Raw genomic sequence first — 23,029 nt, forward strand, 5'->3', positions numbered from 1 at the left:
AACACACCTCCGAATCTATGGCACACAGCAAAAGCAGTCCAAAGAAAAAATTCATAGCATTAGAAGCCTAATGCAAGAAACAAGAAAAATCTCAATTTAACTTTATACACTTAAAGGAAACTTAAAAAGAACAACAAAGCCCAAAGTAAGCAGAAAAAAAGGACATAATAAAGATCAGAGCACAAATAAAAGAAATAATTTCTAAAAACAAAAATACAACAGATCAATGAAACCAAGAGCTGGTTCTTTGAAAAGATAAACAAGAAGAAAAAACATTTAAGCAGAGTCATCAAGGAAAAAAGAGAGAAGCCCAAATAAATGAAATCAGAAGTAAAAGAGAAGTAACAACTGACACCACAGAAATACAAAAGATTCTAGGAAAATATTACAAACAACTCTATGCCAACAAATTAGACAATATGAACAAAATGGATAAATTCCTAGAAACATACAATTCTTCCAAAACTGAATCATGAAGAATCAGAAAATTTGGACAAACAGATTACAACCAGTAAAACTGAAGCAGTAATTAAAAAAACTCCCAACAAACAAAAGTCATGGACCAAATGGCTTCACAGAGGAATTTTAGCAAACATGCAAAAAAGAACTAACATCTCTCCTTCTCAAACTATTCCAAAAAAAAACAAGAAGAGAGAAGACTTCCAAGTTCATTTTATGAGTCCAACATTATCCTAATTCTAAAAACAAAGACACTACAAAAAAGGAAAATTACAGCTAATATATCTGATGAATATAGATGCTAAAATACTGAATTAGCAAAAAAAATTAGCAAATCAGATCCAGCAAAAACATTTCAAAGGTCACACAACACAATCAAGTGGGATTTATTCCTAGAGTGCAAGATTGGCAAAATATGTGCAAATCAGTAAACATGATACACCACATAAACAAAATGAAGGATAAAAACCACATGATCTTATCAGTAGATGAGGAAAAGGTATTTGATAAAATCTACCACTGCTTTATGATAAAAACTCTTGAGAAAAGTGGAAATACAGGGAACATAACTCAATGAAATGAAGGTCATATATAACAAACCCACAGCCAACATCACACCCAATGGGCAAAAACTACAAGTGTCTCCCTTAACACCAGAAACAAGAAAGGAATATCTTGCTTTCACCACACCTATTAATATAGTATTAGCAGTCTTATCCAAAGCAATCAGACAAGAAGAAATAAAAGGCATCTAAATAGGAAATGAAGAAGTAAAACTGTCATTATTTGCTGGTGATATAATACTGTATACAGAGAACCCTAAAGATTATACAAAAAAACTACTAAAACTAATAAATAAATTCAGTAAAGTAGCAGATACAAAATACATATATCCAGAAATCAGTTTCATTTCTATATACCAAATGAACTATCAGTAAGGGAAACTAAGAAAACAATCCCATTCACAACCACTTCAAAAAAAAAATACCTTGGAATAAATTTAACCAAGGATGTAAACGACCTGTACTCAGAAAATTATAAGAACTGAAGAAAAAAAAAGACAAGATACAATCAAGTGGAAGCATGTACTATATTCGTGGGCAGAAAGAATTAACATTATTAAAATGCCCACACTAGCCAAAGCAATCTAGATATTCAGTACAATTCCTATTAAGGTACCAATGGCATATTTCATAAATACTACAAAAATGTATATGAAACCATAAAAGACCCCAAATAGCAATAGTGATATGGTGGAAGAAGAAGAAAAATGGAGGAATGAGGCTGCCTCATATCAAACCATACTATAAGCCCAAAGTAATCAAAACATCATGGTAGCAGAACAACAGACATACAGATTAATGGAACAGGATAGAAAGCCCAGAAATAAACCCACACCTTTATAGTCAATTAATATTTCACAAAGCAGGCAAACACATACAATGGGCTAAAGATATTTATTTAATAAAATAGTGTTGGGAATATTGGACAGGTGCAAAAAAAATGAACCTAGACCACCTACTCACATTATATGCAAGAATAAACTCAAAGTGGATTAAGACTTAAATATTCATCTTGAAACTTAAAAATCCTAGAAAAAAAACTCAGGGCATTAAAATCTCAGGCATTACTCACAGCAGACATAGAATATTTTCTTATATATTACCTCAAGCAAGGGAAACAAAATTAAAAATAAACAAATGAAACCATATCAAACCAAAAAGCTTTTGCACAGCAAAGGAAAATCATCAATAAAGTAGAAAAACAACCTACAGAATGGGAGAATATCTTGGCCAATACATCTGATAAGGGGTTAATATCTAAAATTTATAGAGAATGTATGCAACTTAACACTAAAAAAGCAAACAATCCAATTAAAAAAATGGCAAAGACCTGGATGGGCACTTCTCTAAAGAGGACATACGCATGGCCTATAAACATATAAAAAATGTTCAATGTCACTAATCGTCAGAGAAATGCAAATTAAAACTAAATAGCCATTCTGACAGGCGTGAGATATCACCCCACACCTGCCAGAATGGCCATCATCAATAAGTCAACAAACAAGTGTTGGCGAGGATGTGGACAAAAGGGATACTACTCATGTACTGCCGTTGGATGCAGAGCAGTGTAGCCACTGTAGAAAGCAGTATAGAGTTACTTCAAAAAATTAAACATGAAACTGCATTTTGACCCAGCAATTCCACTCCTAGGACTATACCCAAAGAAACCCAAAACACTGATACGAAAGAATATATGCACCTCTAGGTTCCTTGCAGCATTATTTGCAATAGCCACGATTTGGAAGCAACCCAAGTGCCCAGCAGTAGATGGGTAGATAAAAAAGTCGTGGTATATTTACACAGTGGGATACTATTCATCCTAAAAAAAGGAAATCTTACCCTTCATGACAGTATGGATGAACCTGGACAGCGTTACACTAGGTAAAATGAGCCAGTCAGACAAAGACAAGAACCACATGACTTCACTCATATATGGACTCACCAAGAAAATAAACTAACAAACAAAACAGAAACAGACTCAGAGAGAGCAGACTGATGACAGCTGTCAGGGGAAAGGGAGCTTGGGGGCTGGGTGAGAATGTAAAGGAATGATCTAAAAAACCTCACGGAGACAGACAACAGTGTGGTATTACCAGAGGCAAGGAAGGTTCGGGGAAGTAGAAGAGAGTGTAGTGGGAATAAATGGTGATGAAAGGAGGCTTGGATTAGTGTAGTGAACACACGATAGAACACACAGATGATGTATTACAGAACTGTATACCTGAAACCTATACATTTGTTAACCAATACATTTCACCCCCAATAAATTCAATTAAAATAAAATAGAAGCCCAACTGAAAAAGAATTAAATTATATTAAAATTAAATTGAAATGGAAGTTAAATTTAAATTAGATCAGTAAATGGAGATTTGGCCCTAGCCATGTTGTTCAGTTAGAGCATCGTACTGTGCACCAAAAGGTTGCGGGTTCCATCCCTGGTAGAGCACATACCTAGGCTGCAGGTTTGACCCCCAGGGGGGGTGCATAAGGCAGGGAACCAATGGATGTTTCTTTCTCACATTGATCTCTCTCTCCCCCCCCTCAAACCAATAAACATCCTTGAGTGAGGATCATAAATAAATAAATAAATAAATGTAGACATCTTTATAAAAAAATAAATGAAGTTGATTACTTGCTTTATTCAATTAACACAAATCAACTCTAGAGTGATTAAGGTCTTATGTTTAAAACATAAACCATTAAATATCCTAGTGGGAGGTACTGGTGAATATCTTTTAGAGCTTGGGCTAGAAAAAGATGACTTAAGTCACAACAAAAGTATGGACCATAAAAGATTAATAGATTTTGATTACATTAAAATTAAGAACTTCTGGTAATCAAGAGAGATACCTTAAAGAAAATAAAACATCAAATCACAAACTGGGAAAATATATTCAAACATACAGATCCAACATAGTATTAGTATAAGGTGTACATAAAGAATGACTAACATACTGTTAATATCAATACCAACAACTTAATAGAAAAATACATTAACAGGAATTTCACAAAAGAGGAAATAAATATGCCCAATAAACATAAACAATAAAAATTAAGACCATATTTTGGCTCATGCTTCACAACTCCCTAAATTCTCTCAAACAAGCAACAGCCAGCCTCAGTGAGACCCCAGCCCCTATGTCTTGCTAAATGGCCCCAGGCCCAGCACTAGCTGCAGCCAGAATAGGTCCACAGCTTGGCTTCTCCTAGAAACTTCCAACCCCAACACCAGTAGCAGCCATCTCAGATTGCTTAGTAGCTCATGCAGGGCAACCCTGGGCAGAACACAGATGGGGGCTGACTTTTGCCTGTACAAACCCCAGGACTGCACACCCAGTGGACAGCTACAGACCACACTGAAGCACCACCACCCTGCCCCAACACAGCTGATCCTCCAGAGAGGGCCTAGGCTGGTGGTCAGTTGTCATAGCTGGTCCTTGCAGATTTGACTGGCCCTTGTAAATCCTCCCCATTGATCAGCCAAGAGCTATCAAGGCTCAACTACAAGTGGAAGGTGTACTAAGCCCACATGAAAGGCACACCCCGAGTACTCAGCTAGGGTGATATGGGAGACTGTGCCCCTGGACCTCACAGAACACCTCCTACATTAGGCTATGATACTAAAACAGGGAGTCATAGCAGCTCTACTTAATACATAGAAACAAACACAGGGAGGCTGCCAAAATGAGGAGACAAAGAAACATGAACTAAATGAAAGAACAGATCAAAACTCCAGAGAAAGAACTAAACAAAATGGAAAAAAGCAATTTGTCAAAGGTAGTGTTCAAAACATTGCTTATAAGGATTCTCAAGGAACTTAGTAAGAATCTCAACAGCATAAAAAAGATCCAGTCAGAAACGAAGGATACACTAATTGAAATAAAGAACAATTTACAGGCAAGAACAATTTACAGTGGATGAAGCTGGGAATTAAATCAATGATTTGGAACTCAGGCAAGCAAAAACCAACCAATCAGAACAAGAAGAAAAAAAAATTTAAAAAATGAGGATAGTGTAAGAGGCCTCTGGAACAACTCTAAGCATTCCAACATTTACATCACAGAAATGCCAGAAAGAGAGGAAAAAGAGCAAGAAATTGAACACTTACTTGAAAAAATAATGAAAGACAACTTCCCTAATGTGGTGAAGAAAATACAATGCCAGGAAGCACAGAGAGTCCCAAACCAAATGGCTGCAAAGAGGCCCATGACAAGACACATCATAATTAAAATGACAAAGGTTAAAGATAAAGAAAGAATCTTAAAAGAAGCAAGAGAAAAGAAGACAGTTACCTACAGGAAAGTTCCCATAAGACTGTCAGCTGATTTCTCAAAAGCAATTTTGCAGGCTAGAAGGGATTGGCAAGAAATATTCAAAGTCATGAAAAGCAAGGACCTACAGCCAAGATTGCCCCAACCAGCAAAGCTATCATGAAGATTTGAGGGACAGATAAAGAGCTTCCCAGATAAGAAAAAAATAAAGGAGTTTATCACCACCAAAATATTAGATGAAATGTTAAAGAGACTTATTTAAGAAAAAGATCAAAATTATGAACAATAAAATGGCAATAAACATATATATCAACAATTGAATCTGAAAAAACAAACTAAGCAAACAAGAGGAACAGAGACAGAATCATGGATACAGAGAGCATTTTGATGGTTGCCAGATAGGAGTGGGGAATGGGGGAATGGGGGAATGGGAGAATGGGTGAAGAGGTAAGGTGCTTACAGAACAGCCATGGGGGTCTAAGGTACAGTATAGGAAATGGAGAAGCCAAAGAACTTATACGCATGGTCCATGGACATGAACAAAGGCTTAGGAATGTCCTGAAAAAGTGGACGTGCTTGCTGGAGGGAGGCAAAGGGGAAAAAATTGGGACAACTCTAATACTATAATCAAAAATATATAATTAAAAAAATTAAAACCACACTATCATTTCATGTCCATTTAACTGAAAAAAATTAAAAGTCTGACAATATTAAGTGCTGGAGAGATAGTTATCTTCAGGGTCTCTTAGATATTGTTGGTGGGAGTACAAATTGCAGTGGCTTCAGAAAATGCTGGCATTCTCTCCTCAAGAGAAAACCTTGCACACCCTGAGACCGGCAATTTTATTCCTAAGAGAACTATCTCATAGGTTAAGAACAGTAGACATATACAGGAATTTTCAAACAGCTGTTCATGATAGCAACAACCCAACTCGCTATCAATGGAAGACTAAATAAATAAAAAGTGGCATACTCATAGCTTTGGACTATTACAAAGTAGTCAAAATGAATGAAATACAATCACACAGCATGTCTTACTGACATAATGGTAAGTAAAAAAAATACAAGAGGAAACCCAAAAAAGCCTGGAATTTATTTTTTTAATTTTGTATTTATTTTTACATGTTTAAACTTCAGTCATCTTAAAGTACTCTTTATTTGATGTTATACACCTTACCAATACAATTTTAAACTGCTCACTGTTTGAACTGCTCAAAAAGTTTTTGATGCCTTTTAGTTCTGCTACTTTTTGTTTCACACTTCCACATTGGCAAAATGTTTCCCTTTGAGGAATTTTTCATTCAGGGAAACAAAAAAAAGTCACTCAGGGTAAGATTGGGTGAATACAGAGGGTAACATACAGGCATCAGGCCAGTTTTGGTCAAAAACTGCTGAACACTCAGCAGTGTGGGCAGGTGTGCTCATAAATTACCCATCATGAAATGGACAAATGCGTTGAAAGAGTCTTCCAAAAAAATTCACTGTTGCAGCCTCTCACAACAATGCCAGCTGGTACCCTGATATAGATGGGTTCCTAGAACACTCACCTAGCAGAGGAAGCCAGTACTACAAGGGGCCGGCCTTCCAGAAGACAGTTCAAGTTTTCTGGGGGACCCCCATCATACAAACAAGGAATTACTTACAGTAGGAAACTCCTTAGTGCAAGTAAAAACAACTAAATTTGGGAATAAACACGCAGATATAATAAGAACATATGAAGAAAGCAAGCAAGGGACAGGTGAAGAGTTAATTCCAGAACTGGCTAACTGCGACGTGGGGGGCCTGGGAGATGCAGAGGAGTCATCTGGTTCACTACCGATTTTTGCCAAGATCCTATCTTTTGTTTTGGGCGTTGGGTTCATAAATGGTATAATCTTAAAAATACTAAATAAAAGGAGGCCCTATACAGACAAATTTTGACAGTCTCATGAAACAAGAACTAATTCAGGACAAAAATTAAAAGGACCGAATAATTTGTAAGCCCCCAAAAGTTATTTTGTCTAACTCACATGTTTTTCATATTTATACAATGCCGATATTTCCAACAGCTCTTTAGAAAAATAAGTACTAAAAAATATAATTATTCTAATCTCAGTTCACCAAAGAATCTTTTTTACTTTTTATTTCATTTATCTAATTAAAGGAACTCCTTGTAAACATGAAGAGTAAAAGTTAAAAAGAGAAAGGAAACCTAAATGTTGCAAACCTAAATGTTGAGTGAAATATAATTTATCCACAGGCATAAATGTATGGACAAACGGAAGCTGATAAAAGAAGAATTTAATTTGCTTTTCTTTAAAAAGCTGTATTTAAAGAAGCATATTAGTGCTCTCGAAGGCAAATTTAGAATAAATATCTATTTAAAATCATTTTTTTCTTCATTCCAAAATAACATTTATAGAGGAATATCAACTGCAGCTTCTCACAGGGAACTGTGTGAGAAGCACTGTTCCTCCTTTTCCCGTTCCACCGGGAAGTGGGGACTGTATTCAAATCCTACAGCAGGTCAGGGTGCACCAGCCAAATGGGAGTAGGAGAGGGAGGAGAGGTAATGCAAACCGTGACAAAGTGGCTGGTGAAAAACCTGTCCCAGAAAAGCATGTTATTACCAGTAATGAATGCTTAGTTGCAAAGAGAAATATTAAAGACTTTAATATGAATTATAATGCTGCTGATATAATATGCAGATCATATATTAATTCATACTTTTAAAAAACAATTTTCTACTAAGCTACTTACTAGCTTCACTCTTTATACCTCTGAATATAGAAAGCAGTACTCAGGACTGATGTGATATAAGAATCAACACTAGTGGTAAATGGTAAATTTAAATGATTTCTCTTCTTAATTCTTCTTTCTACTGTCTATATATTAGTGAGTAATAGGAGGCCAAAAGTCATAATGCAGGAAAATTTTTAAAGTAACAAAGATAACCAATAAATTGGTCTCAAGAATAAATGTGAGTTCTATACAATGAAATTAAAAGTATTAATGTTACTGGGAATTTTAACATTACCATAATATCACACTCTATTATTAGGTAATTATTCAACTTTAAAGTGATAAAGCATTTGAGACAATGGGATATTCATTCCTTTCTTTTAACGCACTTTCTGGTAAAACGCATTACAATGCATACAAACCAAAGAAGAGCAACTACCACGTGCTGGCTGCCCTCTCCATGCCACCACTGTACTAGGTACATGTGGAGAGCAGACTCCCCTGGCCACCAGTCTGCGTAGGTTTTATTCTCAATCTAGACGAGGGAATTTTAAAGGCAGGATGGTCTCAGATCCTAGCCCACACATGACTAAAAGCAGCAACTTCGGGAAGAGACCAGGTGGTTAGGGTGGAGAATGCTTCTGCTCCACTCCTAGCCTGTCCATGGTAGTCTCCTCCACTGGGGACATGGGTAAACCCTCAGGCGTCCAGTACCCCCCAAGCATCTCGGCCTGAGGAGTGATTTTCCAGGGCGATGAGACTGGCACAGACGGGGCAACCCAGGAACTTGCTGCTCCTTTTTTTAGGCCACCCCACTGAGAACATACATTCTCCCTCACTTCTCTTAGCCTTCACTTTTATTTTATTTTTTTAATTACCTTATTGTTGTTCAATTACAGTGGGCTGCGTTTTCTCCCTACCACGTCCCCCCACCCCAGACAAACCCACCTCCAGTTTTAAAGGAGCCTCCCCTAGGAGGTAAACTGGTCTGGGAGTGAGGTGAGCTTGGGAGACCCGTAATTTGGAACTGAACCCTCAAGGGCCCAGAACCCTCGCTTCTGCTGCGACCCTTCAGTAGCTTTTTCCTCTGCTTGGAACAGTTTCCCCAACCTGTTCACCGAGTGAACTTCTCTATCTGAACCCAAACACCACTTCTTCAAGGAGACCTTTACCTGCCACTGAACTACCGTATGATCCCCCAATGCCCAGTTATTTCCTATTAATGATATCTCACCTTATTTTAATTTCCTGTCTAATTAATGGAAACTATTATCTACATAAAGGATTTATGCCCATTCTGATAATAAACTTACCATGTTCCCCAGGTTCAAGATAGGTATAGAACTTAGTAGGTGTTTGTCTTAGTAAAATTGTTCCTTGAGAGAAAGCAAAACCCATACAGACAAGGTGAAAATGAGAGCTAAGGCTTACTGAGTGCTGACCAAGAACCAAGCACCTTCTAAGTACTTTTCTGAGCACTTTTCCATATAGCAATCCATTTAGTCCTTAGAACAAAAACATAGGCAGATACAGTGGCCCATAGTCCCTTTCCAAGAACCTTGAGACAGACAAAAGTTAACACCTAGCTTTTTGTCAGGTCATCATCACCCAGTGAGTTCAGGTGGGTTAGTTTTTCAGCCCAATGGTTATGAAAAAAATTTTTTGGTTCTCAAAACATTTTGGATCTCATTTTTATGGATGAAAAAACTCAGGCATAGAGCAGATAAGTAACTTTCCCCAGACTGCTCCACTCACATACAAACAGGTGTGAAACCAGACCTGTGCTCTCAGACACTGCCTAACACAGAATTAACGTGACCTGTCCAGGTGCCAACAGCAAAACCTTGGAGAGAACCAAACTGCTTCTGCTGACATTCAAATTCACCTCTAGTTAAGTAATACTTGGGAAGATGGGTGGGGTCCTTATGCGTGAACAAGGCTGCCCAGGCTCTGACCCCATCAGGGCCTTGGTATAAGGACTAGTTTGCTTAAAAGACCACACAGATGCGGAGACGACAATTGCTCCTTTAGCAAAACACCCACTAAGTAATTTTAGGCAGAGAGGAGACAGGCAAGAAATCACACTGGGATGAGGGAAATCAGTGCCAGTTCTTTTTGTAATTCTCTGTTGCATTTCTGGGTGCTTCGGGGTTAGAAGAAAACAGTGGAAGACAAATAATTTGTAAAATACAAAAACAAATGGTCAGCAAGGTGCCCTTTGTGTTTGCCGGTGGATTCAAGTGAGGCAAGCTTACTCGAATATAGGCACCCACTTCCCGATACTGGGACTTTAAAAGTACCCCCCAATCCAACATTAAGGCATCCAAAGGAAAAAAATAAACGGAAGATTCAGCTAATGAAAACATTAATAAAACGACAAGATTTGTCTTTTTCACATGAAATACAGCACATTTGAAGTCATAAAGCACAAAAATTGATATTTTTGCAAGAACATACAGATGTTGTATGACAAACCGCTCCACGTGGCTGAACGGTTGGTCCTAAATTAAAATAATGGCACGAGGTGAGGGAGGTTTAGAAGCAACATCAAAGGGACCACATGCCACAGTATCAATGCACATGGCAGCCATGGCTATAGGGTAAAGGCATCTCTGCTGATGCACAGCAAACAGCTCGGTACAGCATCTATGTCAGCGCAAATGAAAAAAGAGATGGGAAATAATAACACTAAAATGCATGCAAAAGCACCTACAGTAGGTATTTGTTTCTAAAAGACTATTTAGATAAAAAAAATACTTGATAAACAAGGATATCTAGGAGCTCTAAAATAAATGCAAAACTTAATATCATTACTTATTTCCCTTCATCCTCCGGTCTTAGTTCATGCCTAGAGAACAAACTTTTCAGCAAATCTGGAATTCCTCACAAACCAAAAACACTGCAGTGTTTTTATACTTCGTATGTTCCTTACCAACTACATAAAGCAACTGCATGCTTGGCAGAAAGCTAAATCACGCCAGTGTGAAGTTACCACAGCATGACGTTAAATAAGGTTAGCTGTTTCCTTTTCCCCTGACGGAGATTCTTTTCAGTCTTTAATCCCTACATCCTTGACCTCTAACTTTCACATCCATTACGGAAAATCTGAAATAAGGCTTGTGTGTATGGCATTCTTATCTTAGAGTTTTACAACATTCTAATGAGCAGCCAGCAAATGCTTTGTTCCGGGAGACACATTTTTCAACCATGGTCTCTAAATGGAATTATGAGACTTAGATGAGTCTTGGGCATTCCACACCTTGCACAGTGCTCAGGACATGGCAGTCCTTCAATTAATATTGTTCAATGCATGACTGAATAAGCAAATAAGTAAATGAAGAAACAACTCTCTAAATCCCCAATAGTGCCTCTGATAGTTTATGTACAAAGCTGGCAACCAATAAATGTTTGTCAAATTAAATCACACCCCACAGAGCCTTAGTGGCAGCCAAGGAGACATGCCATTTGAATTGACCTGTTGCTAAGGGTGCAGTTAACAGACAGCTTCTCCATTCAGGATCGCTGCAACACTCAAGCCAAGCCTGTGCTCTCCCCAAACTGCCATAGCTGGATACTAGAGAGGGACCATTTACACCCAGTTCTATCTCCTACAAAGCAGTCTTTGCTCTGGGCTCCCCATCAGCGGGACAGGGCTTTCTTTGAACTTCACTGAAGTCTGAGGTTCTTCCTCCTCACTCCTGCTGCCTTTCACTCACAGGTGTCAGTCATACACTGTGGTCTAGAGGCTCTACCTGCTCTACTCAAACTCTCTTGTCCCTTTGTCATTCTTGGGTGTTTACTCTTATAAATCTCTTTCCCTGCTAATTTGGTCTCAATCTGCTGAACTCACAGAGCCTTCCAATGATCACTGACTATTATCACAGCCAAAAGAAGGACAGATCTGTTTAATCCACATCTAAATGTAAATGTAGTCAAGTCCTTGGCCTTCTGAATAGGCAACTTTTTATAATAATCTAATTCTACACTCCACAGCTGACCCACATTTGTAGGTTTCTAGCTTTATAAAGCAATAGCACAGGTTTCAATGGATAGTCAAATGGTCAATTTGTTACAACCCAAGAGACAATTTTTATACATCATTTCTACACATTATACCCAAAATAATTCTACATATGAAGAATTCTTAGTATAATAAAGCACAGCAGAGAAGCAGCTTGGTATTAGGATGCTTAGTAGAAAAGAAAAAAATCAGGCTGCCTTTTACAACTTCTAAGGCCACAGCCCCTTCCCATGTATCTCCCTTCCTCACAAGACCCCCCCCCATGTCTCATGTTCCGAATGTCAGGGAAGCCCTGAGCAGTCAGTCACCTGTCCCGAGTCAAGGGCAGAGACAGTATTGAGCCCAAGTCCATACAGGTGCACGTCTGGTGCCTCTTTCCACGATCTAATACCAATTGTAATATCAATGTGTACACTTTAGAAGTTTTCTCAACGTGCTTTCCAACTCATTAGCTCTCTAGTTGTCAAAATAAATATTTCAGTCAGTCCATCTCTGAGAAAAGTTATTTTTGTACATTCTTAGATGTTTTAGATATATTTATAATATATATCATATTACATATTTATATCTATTATATATAAATGAAATCAGCTAAGCACATTTAAGTTTGTCCCAGTGATTACTTCCATCTTATATCTCTGTGAATTGTAAATATTTCACTTAATTCTAATGCTACTGATTAAATGGACAAAACATTAGAAAAATACCAAATAAAAAAAATCTTTGCTACGTTAAAGCTCAACACCTCCACTGCTGGCTCGCTCCATGACCGGCATTCACGGTGTGTGCATTTGTTATGCTTGTTTTTATGGATGAGCATGAAAAGAAGCCATAAATTCAGGGAGGTTACCTTCACAAAAATGAAAAGCTTTACAAAAATGTGCTTCCTCATTATTCAAATATCACTCCTGGGTGTGAGCATGTAAGTACCCCCTGGCGAGGGGGACGGTGCCGTCACAGAACCAACACTGCTGGAACCTGCCCTCCGCTCCTCCCCCCAGGGACGCCCTGCTCTTGGCTTTACAGTTGAGGAATCAGAGTCTGTTTCAGGGGAAAAAAAGCCTCTTAATGAACAAAATGGCTGAGAAAAGAAAAAGACACGCGTGATCATGGCCACAGCAAGACAAACGACTACGAGTTCACCGCACAAGCGTCAGCACCGGGCCCCTGCTCACCGTTGCCTGGGCCCGGCCTCCCTGTGCCGCCTTCCGGGGCCACCGGGAAAGTGGGCAGTGGTGCACGATCAACTCGCTCTACTTTTGATCATCCCTTACTTTCTCCAAGAGTAAAATTCAAGCTATGAGTTCTTTTTCCCAAAAATATATGTGTCTTTTAATTAATTACCTGTGTAGAAGAATAACTATAACTCTTTGGACAAGTGCAGAGTATAGGACTTGAACACACTCTCTGTTGGAGATGAGATAGCTTACTGCTTTTTAAAAGCACAAAGCAAATACAGTACCTTTGACTTTTGTGAAAACAGATGAAACAAAGCAGCTCAAAGAAAGGGTGACTAGGCACTCAAACTGTAATAAAAACCTAGGGTCTCACAGTACTGCTCCCACTCACTCCACAGAAGTGTACAGTAAATACGGAGCTGTGGCCGCACATCTGAGGAGAGGAAAGGATTACACACAGACAGCTCACTCCACATATTCGTAGAGCCAATACCCACAGGAGAAGTAGAAATACTGGCCTAAGTGCTTGCCAGTAGTTTATAAGCAAGCATTTATTTTCACTCCAAATTTATAAACCCCATTGAGCATGACAACCCTATACATGAAAGCTGCCTTCTGATTCACAAATATTATTGTTATTCACGCACATCATTTAATCAACCCATACAATGGTTATCAGAACTTCTCATAGCATGTGTTAAAAAACAGAACAGCGTTGTCTTCATTTCTTGTTGCTGTTCAAAAAAAACAAACTCACTCTTCCTCTCTCCTTCCCTTCCCCTCTAAAAGATAAATAAATAAAATCTTAAAAAAAAACACACACACACATCGCTCATAAAGAAAGAAGGGTACAGAAGGACGTCAGCTTGCTATTGACAGAGTTCGTCAAAGTGCCTAGAAATGAATCAAATTCACAAATGCTGACGAAAAGGCTTTCATAGGTGAAGTGGCTACAAAATAAGACACGCCCTCTAGCTTTTAAAGAGGCAGAAAAAATTACTAGAGAAGCCTCTCAAGGCAGATTGTAAGTACAGCCAAGTACAATGAAGATTTACAACAGGGACAGAGAATACTTGGTAAGGGGTTGGGGAAGGACAGGCTCAGGGAAATACCGGTCTCCCTGTCATGATCCCATTTTTAAAAAGATTATTTTAACTTGTAATATATATAGAAACACACAAAAGCAAAAGAAAAACTGACACAAAATGTCACCGCTTTCCTTCCCCTCCCTCAGCAAGTCTACTCTCCAGAAATACATTGTATTAACATTTTGGTATCTGGTTTTCAATTTTTTAATACTAGATACATATGTTTAAAGTATCATAGAATGTAGGTTGTTTAAAATGGGAAAAATACACATTGCATAACTTGTTTCATTTACTATCTTGATACCTTCTCAGTGTGCTACAAGGAAGAGAAAAGGCTGACAGGGGAGCTCCCCTTCCAGATGCCCACGGCAACGCAGCCCTAACTGGACATTCTTACAAGCCCTCCGGTGGAACTGCTCAGCAGGAAGATAACTGAGAAACATCTTGTTTAAAGACATATTTACAAGGTTACCTGGGTCTGTCTACATCTGCAGTTAAATGCAGTAGCCACTAGACACACTGGCTATTTAAATTTAAATTAATTCAATTGAAAGTTCAGCTCCCAATCATAATGGCCACACTCCAAGTGCTCACCACTGCAGTTACATGAGGCCAGCGACCGCTGCACTGCGCATCGAGGACACAGAATATCCCTGTCTTTGTAGAAAGTGCTGTGGGACGACATTCACAGTACAGAAACCTGGCATTTGAACTTCATTTAGGCAGAGAGAGGAAGTCAGTCACCAAGACTCTATGGGTGACTACTGGAGAATAAAAGTTAAGGACACACAAGCTACATGGTTGGTACTTGTCATTCTGAACACAGACTATCACTGGGTATTAAAAAGGGACACCTGAGAGCAGAGGAACACAACCCCCAGCAACCGTGAGCTGGGTGGCTGCTTACAGCTTGCATCCTTCACTCATAATTAGCTAATTTGGCTAACTTTACTAATAATGCATGTTCGTTTCGTATGGCATGAGTCATAATCCTGTGATGTACCTCAGGTTAAGATATATCATTCCAGAATAGTATTCTATTTAATGCACTTAAATCATATGGATGTACTATAATTTATTGAATCTTAAATCTATTAATAGACCTTTAGGCTGCTTCAAATATTATGCTTTCACAAACACTGCTGCAATGAATGTTCACGTGCAATCTTTTATACATTCATCTGTCATTCTGGAAGTGGTTTTGCTGAGTCATAAGGTTATGGACACTTGTAATTTTAATAGATACTGCAAATTACCTTTCTAAAGAGCTGTACCAGTGTATTCTCCCTCAAATTGTATAGTGAAAACCCTTTTATCCATACTATTTCCATGACTGGGTATTACCTGTCTTACTAATTTTTGCCAATATGATGGTTTTTACTTGCTTTTCCTTCATTATCAGTGAGGCCAAGGATCTATTGTACATTAATTAGCTATCTGAAGATAACTGTTTTTTCATAGTCTTTTTGTACACTTGCCGCTTCATTTATTAATATGTATAGGGTGGTTGGTCTTCTGTTGATTGATTCACAGGAGGGGCTGGTTTCACTGGTGTTTGTGTTGATATGCTGCAATGCCCGACCGCCTCGCCTCACGGTGCCCTCCTCACTGTTCCTGCCTTCTACCATGGGTTAAGACGTCTTTTGCTATCCGTTCAGTTTTTATGTAATTAAATCTGTTGGTCTTTTTTAAAAAGACTTCTGGGTTTTCAGCCTTTCTTAAAAAGTGGTTTCCCATTCTAAGCTTCTAAATACAACCTTCTACATTTTCTTTTAAACTTCTAGTATTTTCCTTTTTACAAATAAAATTGTAGTGTATCTGAAATTTATTTTTGTATATGGTAAGAGAAAAAAACACCAACTTAATTTTCTTACAAGTAGGTAGTCAATTGTTTCAGTATCGTTTAGGGGGAAAACTATCTTTTCTGCATTGATTTGAAATGTCACATTTATCACGTGTTAATATCTTATAAATATTTTCATTCTGTTTATGGACTATCCACTGTGTTTCAATCAGCAACCTACCTACATTATTCTAACTTCTAGATGACAAAAAGTACATGGACTTGAGGAAACTCAGGAAACTGACTCTAATAAAAGGTCTATATTTTCATCAACCAAGGCCATTTTTGATTGGCAAAAATGTATCGGGGTTTACAATGTGTTTCTCCATCTGCTACTGTTACCAGCTTCGCTCTGCCCTCCTGCACAGAGCATGGCATTAGGTGCATGGCAGAACACCGACTGAGTGTTCTGAGTGCTATTTGCTGAGTATGTGACTATGCAATAGTGAATTTAGTTTACTCAGATGAAAGTATATAAATTAAAGTAATCACTGGATTAGTGTGAACTTTCAGCTTTCCAGAAATAAATCCTAGAAAGAGGAAATGATAGCTTATATTACTGAAAAAATACACCTTCACAAAAGCTATTGAAATAGTATCTCTCCCCCAAAATAATGTTGCAGTGCATTGGATGGGCCCCTGGGGCTGCTGGCCACTCCCCTCTCCTACTCCCTAAGGCAGCTATTGCGTACTTCCCACTGTCTCCTCAAACCTCCAAAAGCCCCTCCCCACCGGAAGCAAACCCAGCTTCCTGCCACACTGACTGGCCTCTGCCCTCCCTCCTATTAGAATAAATGCTCCTAGTTAGGACAAACCTTCCCACCTTACTTGCTTAAGAGCTTTCCATCACCTCTCTTTCCTCTCTTCTAGATCATTTTCATTACCACACAAACTGCATCTCTCTTCATCTTTAAAAAGAACTTGTCATTATACCCCATATCCCTTTCCCCTCCACAGCAAAATTCCTTGGGAAAAAAATGCTGACGCTAGCTATGCTTTCTTCCTCTCTATCTTTCATTCTCGAACCTGCTCCACTCAGTTTTTTGTGAGCTCTATGAGACCATGGGTTTTATTAATCCACTTTTTTATCCTCAGAACCTAGAACAGTGCCTGAAAACATAGTAGGTATGCAATAAGTAGTTACTGAAGAAATGAATAAACAAAGAAATGTATATATAGTTTGACTAGGAATGTGGCTTAATGATCCTAACTTAAGACATTATCTAAAAGGGAAAACTTGTTTTGGGGCATTACTCACTTTTCGCTGTCTTACAGAGTCCAATTTTATGAGCCAATATGAAGCCACTTTTGTTTTATGATGCTTCCAGTTACCAATGATCTGTTGTGGGGGAGAAACATTAAGAAATATAACCTAGAATTTTCCTCAAAAGTAATGAGCAAGAGTAAATAAATGAGTTGAAACCAACTTTAGGTAATGAAATGAAAGCACTATAATATTACTTGCAATAAAGAATGTCTACTTCCATAAAAAGACATGTGCAAATATTTCTAACATAAGATTAGGAAGCCATCTGAACCCAAAGCTTTAGCTTCTTGGTGTAAAAAGTACACAATCCCTAGTGAATAAAAGTCAAATGTGTCAGGCACATAAGGTTTGCAAAGAAGCCCAAGACACAGATTTTCCATTTTAATTCCAAAATCTGTATTTACCACAACACCCATAATAGCAGAATATTGAATAATACAGTAGAAGGTAGCCAATCTATATCATGTCTTTGTTCTTGTCAAATCTGCAAAATTTATTAATATATATTCTAGTAATATATACTGTAGCAAACAGATTAAAATATTTATTGCATATAGTGAATATATAGTAAACAATCTAATAACTGATATATTTTAATTAACTATATAAGTCTGTATGTTTTTATAGAGTTAGCCACAAATATTAGTTCCACTCTCCAATTATCAAATTTTTCTCCTACCTGATTCAAAAGGTGGTGCCATACGAATATCGCTAAAAAACATAAGTAAAATGTCTGGTACAAAGTTATTGGCTATGTTTAGAAAATATCTTGATTAAATAAGACAATGGAGATAAATCTAGTACAGTGCATTACAACTAATGTTCATTTTTTTCCTTTCCTTTGATATAACAAACACCAGGTCATATGTAAAAAGATGCTCTTTTCACTTTTTAAAAAAGTACATAATAACACAATGCACAACATTCGGGAGCTTTAACCAAAGCAACTATTTTGGAACTATGTCATGATTGCAAAATAAAAATTGCCACTATTATTTTTTAAATTAAGAAAGTCATTTTATTATTATTCATTTGGTCTCTTACTAGACAGTTGCTGTAGACAAAAATAATCCTAAAAAGGAAAGAGAGGCAAGTGCATAGCTGTGGTTTTTATCCTACAACTGGCCACAAGATGGTGCCTTCTCCTCCAGAAAAAAATAATACTAAGGAAACCAGAAAACAAAGTTTTATTACCGAGGAACTATCTAGGAATGACAACTGGAAAAGGATATTTGAATAAAGAGACAGAACTTTAAATTAAGAAATGTTCTTTCACCAGAAATATTTAGATAACTTGTTCCTTCTTTCTAATTAGAAAAAGTCATTGACTTTAAGGTGAATGAACTCTGCCATTTTCTAATGTTCCACTGGGTGGCGCAAATGTGTGTGCAACAACAATACACCGCACAAGCCTTTTCAAAATTTGACCAAAACCACTCAGGAAGCCACATCTCATTCCATATGAGGCCTTTCTAAATCTTGATAGAAGCAACCTTCTTTAATCCTTAAGGACAACAACTCAATAAAATGAATTTTCACTTGAAGCAGTTGCATCATTCAAATGGAGCAATGCACTGAAAGATATTTTGCATTGCCAATTATAAATGTGATCTCACTGCTCATGAATCATAACAATTAAAATAGCTGCTTATCTTCTAAAGCTTGTGGAGGTTGAAAAGAACATCAATTAAGTTTACTAATGTCACTGAGAATAATGCCATTGGGAAATAAACTTTAATATTCTAAGAAGAGTAAAAGAGATGAGCTCCTTGGAATTTTATATACTGATACATCAAATACTCACATCTTCTACCAGAATTAATGTTTCTGCATCTGACTTTCCTGGAAACCGGATCTTCATGTCCTTGAGAACAAACAAGGTCTGACTCGTTAGATCGTCTTCTTGCTCTTTCGTTCTCAGGCGCCGCAAAGACCTGCTCTTGAATTTGAAAGAATACAGATATTTGGAGGGGGTCTTATTTCATTGCGACACTATAGTCTGAAAGACATTTCTAGGTGAAAATAGTGCACTTTTAGTTGGCAGGGGGAAACAATGAAAAAGGAAGAAAAAAATTTCCATGTATTCTTAGAATTGAATTCTTAGAAATAAATGGCTATGATTTGCCAAGACTGCCTTTCCCACTTCCGTACAGTTGTATTTTAGTTAGCTCACAACACTAAAAAACAAAAGAGATGAGTAGATAAAAAAGACTTTCTGGTCAAAAGTTTCACCTGCCACACATACCTTAGGCAATTTTGTTTTTTCATATTTAGAGACAGGAGAAAGGAGGAAGAAAGAGAGGGAGAGAAACATCGATGTGAGAAACATCATTCACAGTGATCAGTTGCCTCTCGTGTGTCCCCAATCAGTGACAGAATCCACAACCCAAGCATGTGCCCCAACTGAGAATCAAACTAGTGACCTTGGCTTTGAAAGACAATGCCAACCAACTAAGCCACACTGGTCAGGGCTCCTTAGGCAATGATTAGGAAAAAAAATTGTTAACATGTGATACTCATTTATTTATATTTTTCAGACTCTTCAATTTGGGAACATCACCCACATTGTATAAACAATTTTAAATAAATTCCTGGTCTTTGTGAAGGCACTTGGAGTTATCTATTTCACTGTCTACAAGTAAGTCAGAGAGCAAAATAAATTCACTGACTTCCTCAAAACTGAATCTCTAGGATTCATAGTAAAGAGGGAATATGTTAATTTAATACACAGAAAACATAATGCTGTATTTCAGTACTCCAAGAATGATTTATCAATGGTTTCTTTTTAATGTATTAACCAAGAGTTCCAAGAAAGAAAATTTTCCATATAACAAATTTCCCCAAATTTACAAATATACCGTACAATATACTGCAAAATCACATATTTCCTCTAATGATCTTCAACAGCCTTATCCTCCTCCATAAGAAAATGGAATATAAAATGCTATTCTCAGTGTCCATCCTAGAGTCTGTAATAGACTGGTCTGCCTTCTAAGAGTTCCTACTAAATTATAGGCTAAGATCAATGGCACAACCCAAACTCCAGGAGTTCGTGAGCTGAATGATGGAAAGGACCTGAGGTTCAATCTCTCTTCCTCCCAGCTGATCCCTTTGCCACCTAAATCCTCAGTAGTTTTTTCTGTAACCTCACAAAGAGCAAAGTAGATGACTTACCATCTGAGAGTTGACAGAGCTGGCATCATTACTTTGTGGCACATGCCTCATGTAGGAGGCACGGTTTAAGGAATGTGACCGAGAGGCTGAAGTTGGCCGGGATGCTGGCATCGTTTGTTGAGCAGAAAGGGGCCGGATATCTGCACTAGAAGGTGACTGAGAAGAGATGGACCGAGGGCAACTGAATGAACGCCTTATGGAGCCTATCAGTGGTGGAGAAGAGGGACAGTTAATAGAAGTTTCCCATTGTATTTGGTCTACACAAACTAACAGACCACATGGTAGAAGCATGACGATAAATGTGAATGTGGTGCAGAACCCCTGTCATGTATGAAGAATGGCTATCATGAGAATAACATTAACAATGCTTTAATTTTCTGTTCTCAAAACATGACATAGAAGAACCAGAAGAGAGGAAAACTAATGCTTATGAAGCAACTTCCACAAGCCAGGCATCCTGCTAGGGGCCACATACACTTAGATCTTAATCCTTCTCATAGAAACCCTCTGAGTGGGACTCTCCATCACCTGGAAGCTCAGAAAAAGAACTTTCTCAGGGTCACATGACAAGAGAGTGTGCCAAGCTCCGGTTTTAATCCTGCGCTATATTAATGCCAGTATTTCCCTCTTCCTAGAAAAAGCTATCCACTATCCTTGAGTTAGACTGGTCATTCATTAGATTCTGTACATCGGTTAGAAATAATATTTTCCAGCAAGAGCCACAGGAAGGGGTGGACAGCAGTCTAGAGAATGGCCATGAAAAACAGACGAGCTATAGACTTTGAGGCTCTTGAAGGAAAAAAAAAAAACAGAAGAAAAGCATAAAGATTATCTTAATGGAGTGTAGTAGACCGCTCTGCCTGATTTTAAAAATTCTATCTCTACCCCTTGTGGCTAAGGGTGAGGGACGCCCTTTGGAATGCCAGCCACAGGAGACAAAGCCTGTCTCTGGTAGCAAACGCTGCCTCAGTTCCTTTCCCTGCCCCCAGAGCTTGGTCGGAAGTCAATGACGGGTAAGACCCTTCACAGGGGGGGCAACCTAAGCCAGACTCGATCACCTGGGAGGCCTTCATGGAAGGATTCGGGGGCTGCAACAAAGAGCAATAGACTCTCGCCCCCCGGCTTTGACAAAGCCCGAGTCCCCATGTCCTCTGGGAGAAGCACTTCCTGGCTCTAATCCCCTTAAGCCTGAATACCTGATGGGGAGAGGTGCAGCTCCTTGCCTGGCCAGAGTGGTGCCCTGGGGGAAAATCTGGCATCACAAAGACTTGCTGATTAACCTGTGAAATCTGCTCTGCTAAAAGTGCTTTCATTCATATGATAAGGGTCCAAGAGGAAATGAGTGTCTCCCAAAGTTTCTGCAACTCTCTTCCTGACAGACACTGACTCAGATCTCTTTGTAATGTTATCTACTGTTTGATCCTTGCCGCCCTGTATTCCTGTGTATTACAACCCAATAGAAGGCTACGGAGAAAGGTACTCGAGAGCTTTTTCTCCTTGGAGAAACTGACCGCTGCTGGCCTTTGTCTCCCCTGAGAAACTGGTCACAGCCCACTCCTCCATCTCCAAACAGATCTCATCTTGTCTCAGCCATATTTACTCATTCACGCGTGTCCGTGGCATGGGGACCTCACGGAGAGGTCGCCTCCACAGTGGAGTTTAAATATATAATTATTACAGGAGTGGTACTAAACAGCCTTCTTATTCACATGACAGACAGAATGTAAATTCCCCCAGCGAAAGGTTTAAGTGAAGAAAATGAATCTGGAACTAAAGGGTCGTTAACAGAACAAACAAGTAGGGAACACTATAGAGTATCTTCCCCAATGTATATTAGGAAAATTTTAAAGAGATAACCTACTGTCCCTGGGAAATTTGATTTCTGACACAGGAAAACAGAACATCGTTCAACATTATCAATAATTTACATACATATTTTAGTTCATATATTTTATATACCTTCTATTCTATATATTCTCTTTGCTTTGGAAATATATCAATCTTCATTGGTTAAATAATTTAATAAAACTCACATAAAGGCAGGTTGAATAGTCAAATATTTCTCTTCATTAGCTGTTGAAAAAAATTTAAACCTTTTTAAAGGCAGTGAGATATATAAACCTTATATTTAGGGACATACTTCTAAGTGATATTTTGAATAGATGATAAGCCTAATATTCCTCACTTGGTTCTAAAGAATACAAAAAAAGTATACTCAGGCAAGCTATAACATATGTTTAAAAAACATTTCCATTTGTTCAAACTAGTCACTTTCATCTCAACCTGAAAATCACAAACACGGTGCTTCGAGAGAAGGGCTCTGCAGGGAGCACAGCACTGGCCAGTCCTCTGCTAGGCCAGTACCCGCAAAGCGTGTGCTACAACCTGTACCTGGGTCTCTCTTTTAAGGCTTAGGGTGTTGGTTTAGACATTTATCACATGAT

The 23,029-nt window shown here is 38.2% G+C and overlaps 1 protein-coding gene across 1 annotated transcript in view; it reads right to left on the reverse strand.

Annotated features, from left to right (window-relative positions):
• TTLL7 (tubulin tyrosine ligase like 7) overlaps window positions 1–23,029 on the reverse strand; it is a 149,068-nt gene that overhangs the window by 30,503 nt on the left and 95,536 nt on the right. Inside the window, exons 17-19 of the mRNA XM_037163981.2 lie at window positions 20,586–20,788; window positions 19,216–19,350; window positions 17,403–17,483 (exon numbers count right to left, since the gene is read on the reverse strand). Coding sequence (XP_037019876.2) covers window positions 17,403–17,483; window positions 19,216–19,350; window positions 20,586–20,788 — 419 coding nt within the window. The remainder of the gene's footprint in view (window positions 1–17,402; window positions 17,484–19,215; window positions 19,351–20,585; window positions 20,789–23,029) is intronic.

Source organism: Artibeus jamaicensis, unplaced genomic scaffold, assembly GCF_021234435.1.
Source record: "Artibeus jamaicensis isolate MK-2021 breed Jamaican fruit bat unplaced genomic scaffold, CSHL_Jam_final scaffold_1019, whole genome shotgun sequence".
NCBI classification, from domain to species: domain Eukaryota; kingdom Metazoa; phylum Chordata; class Mammalia; order Chiroptera; family Phyllostomidae; genus Artibeus; species Artibeus jamaicensis.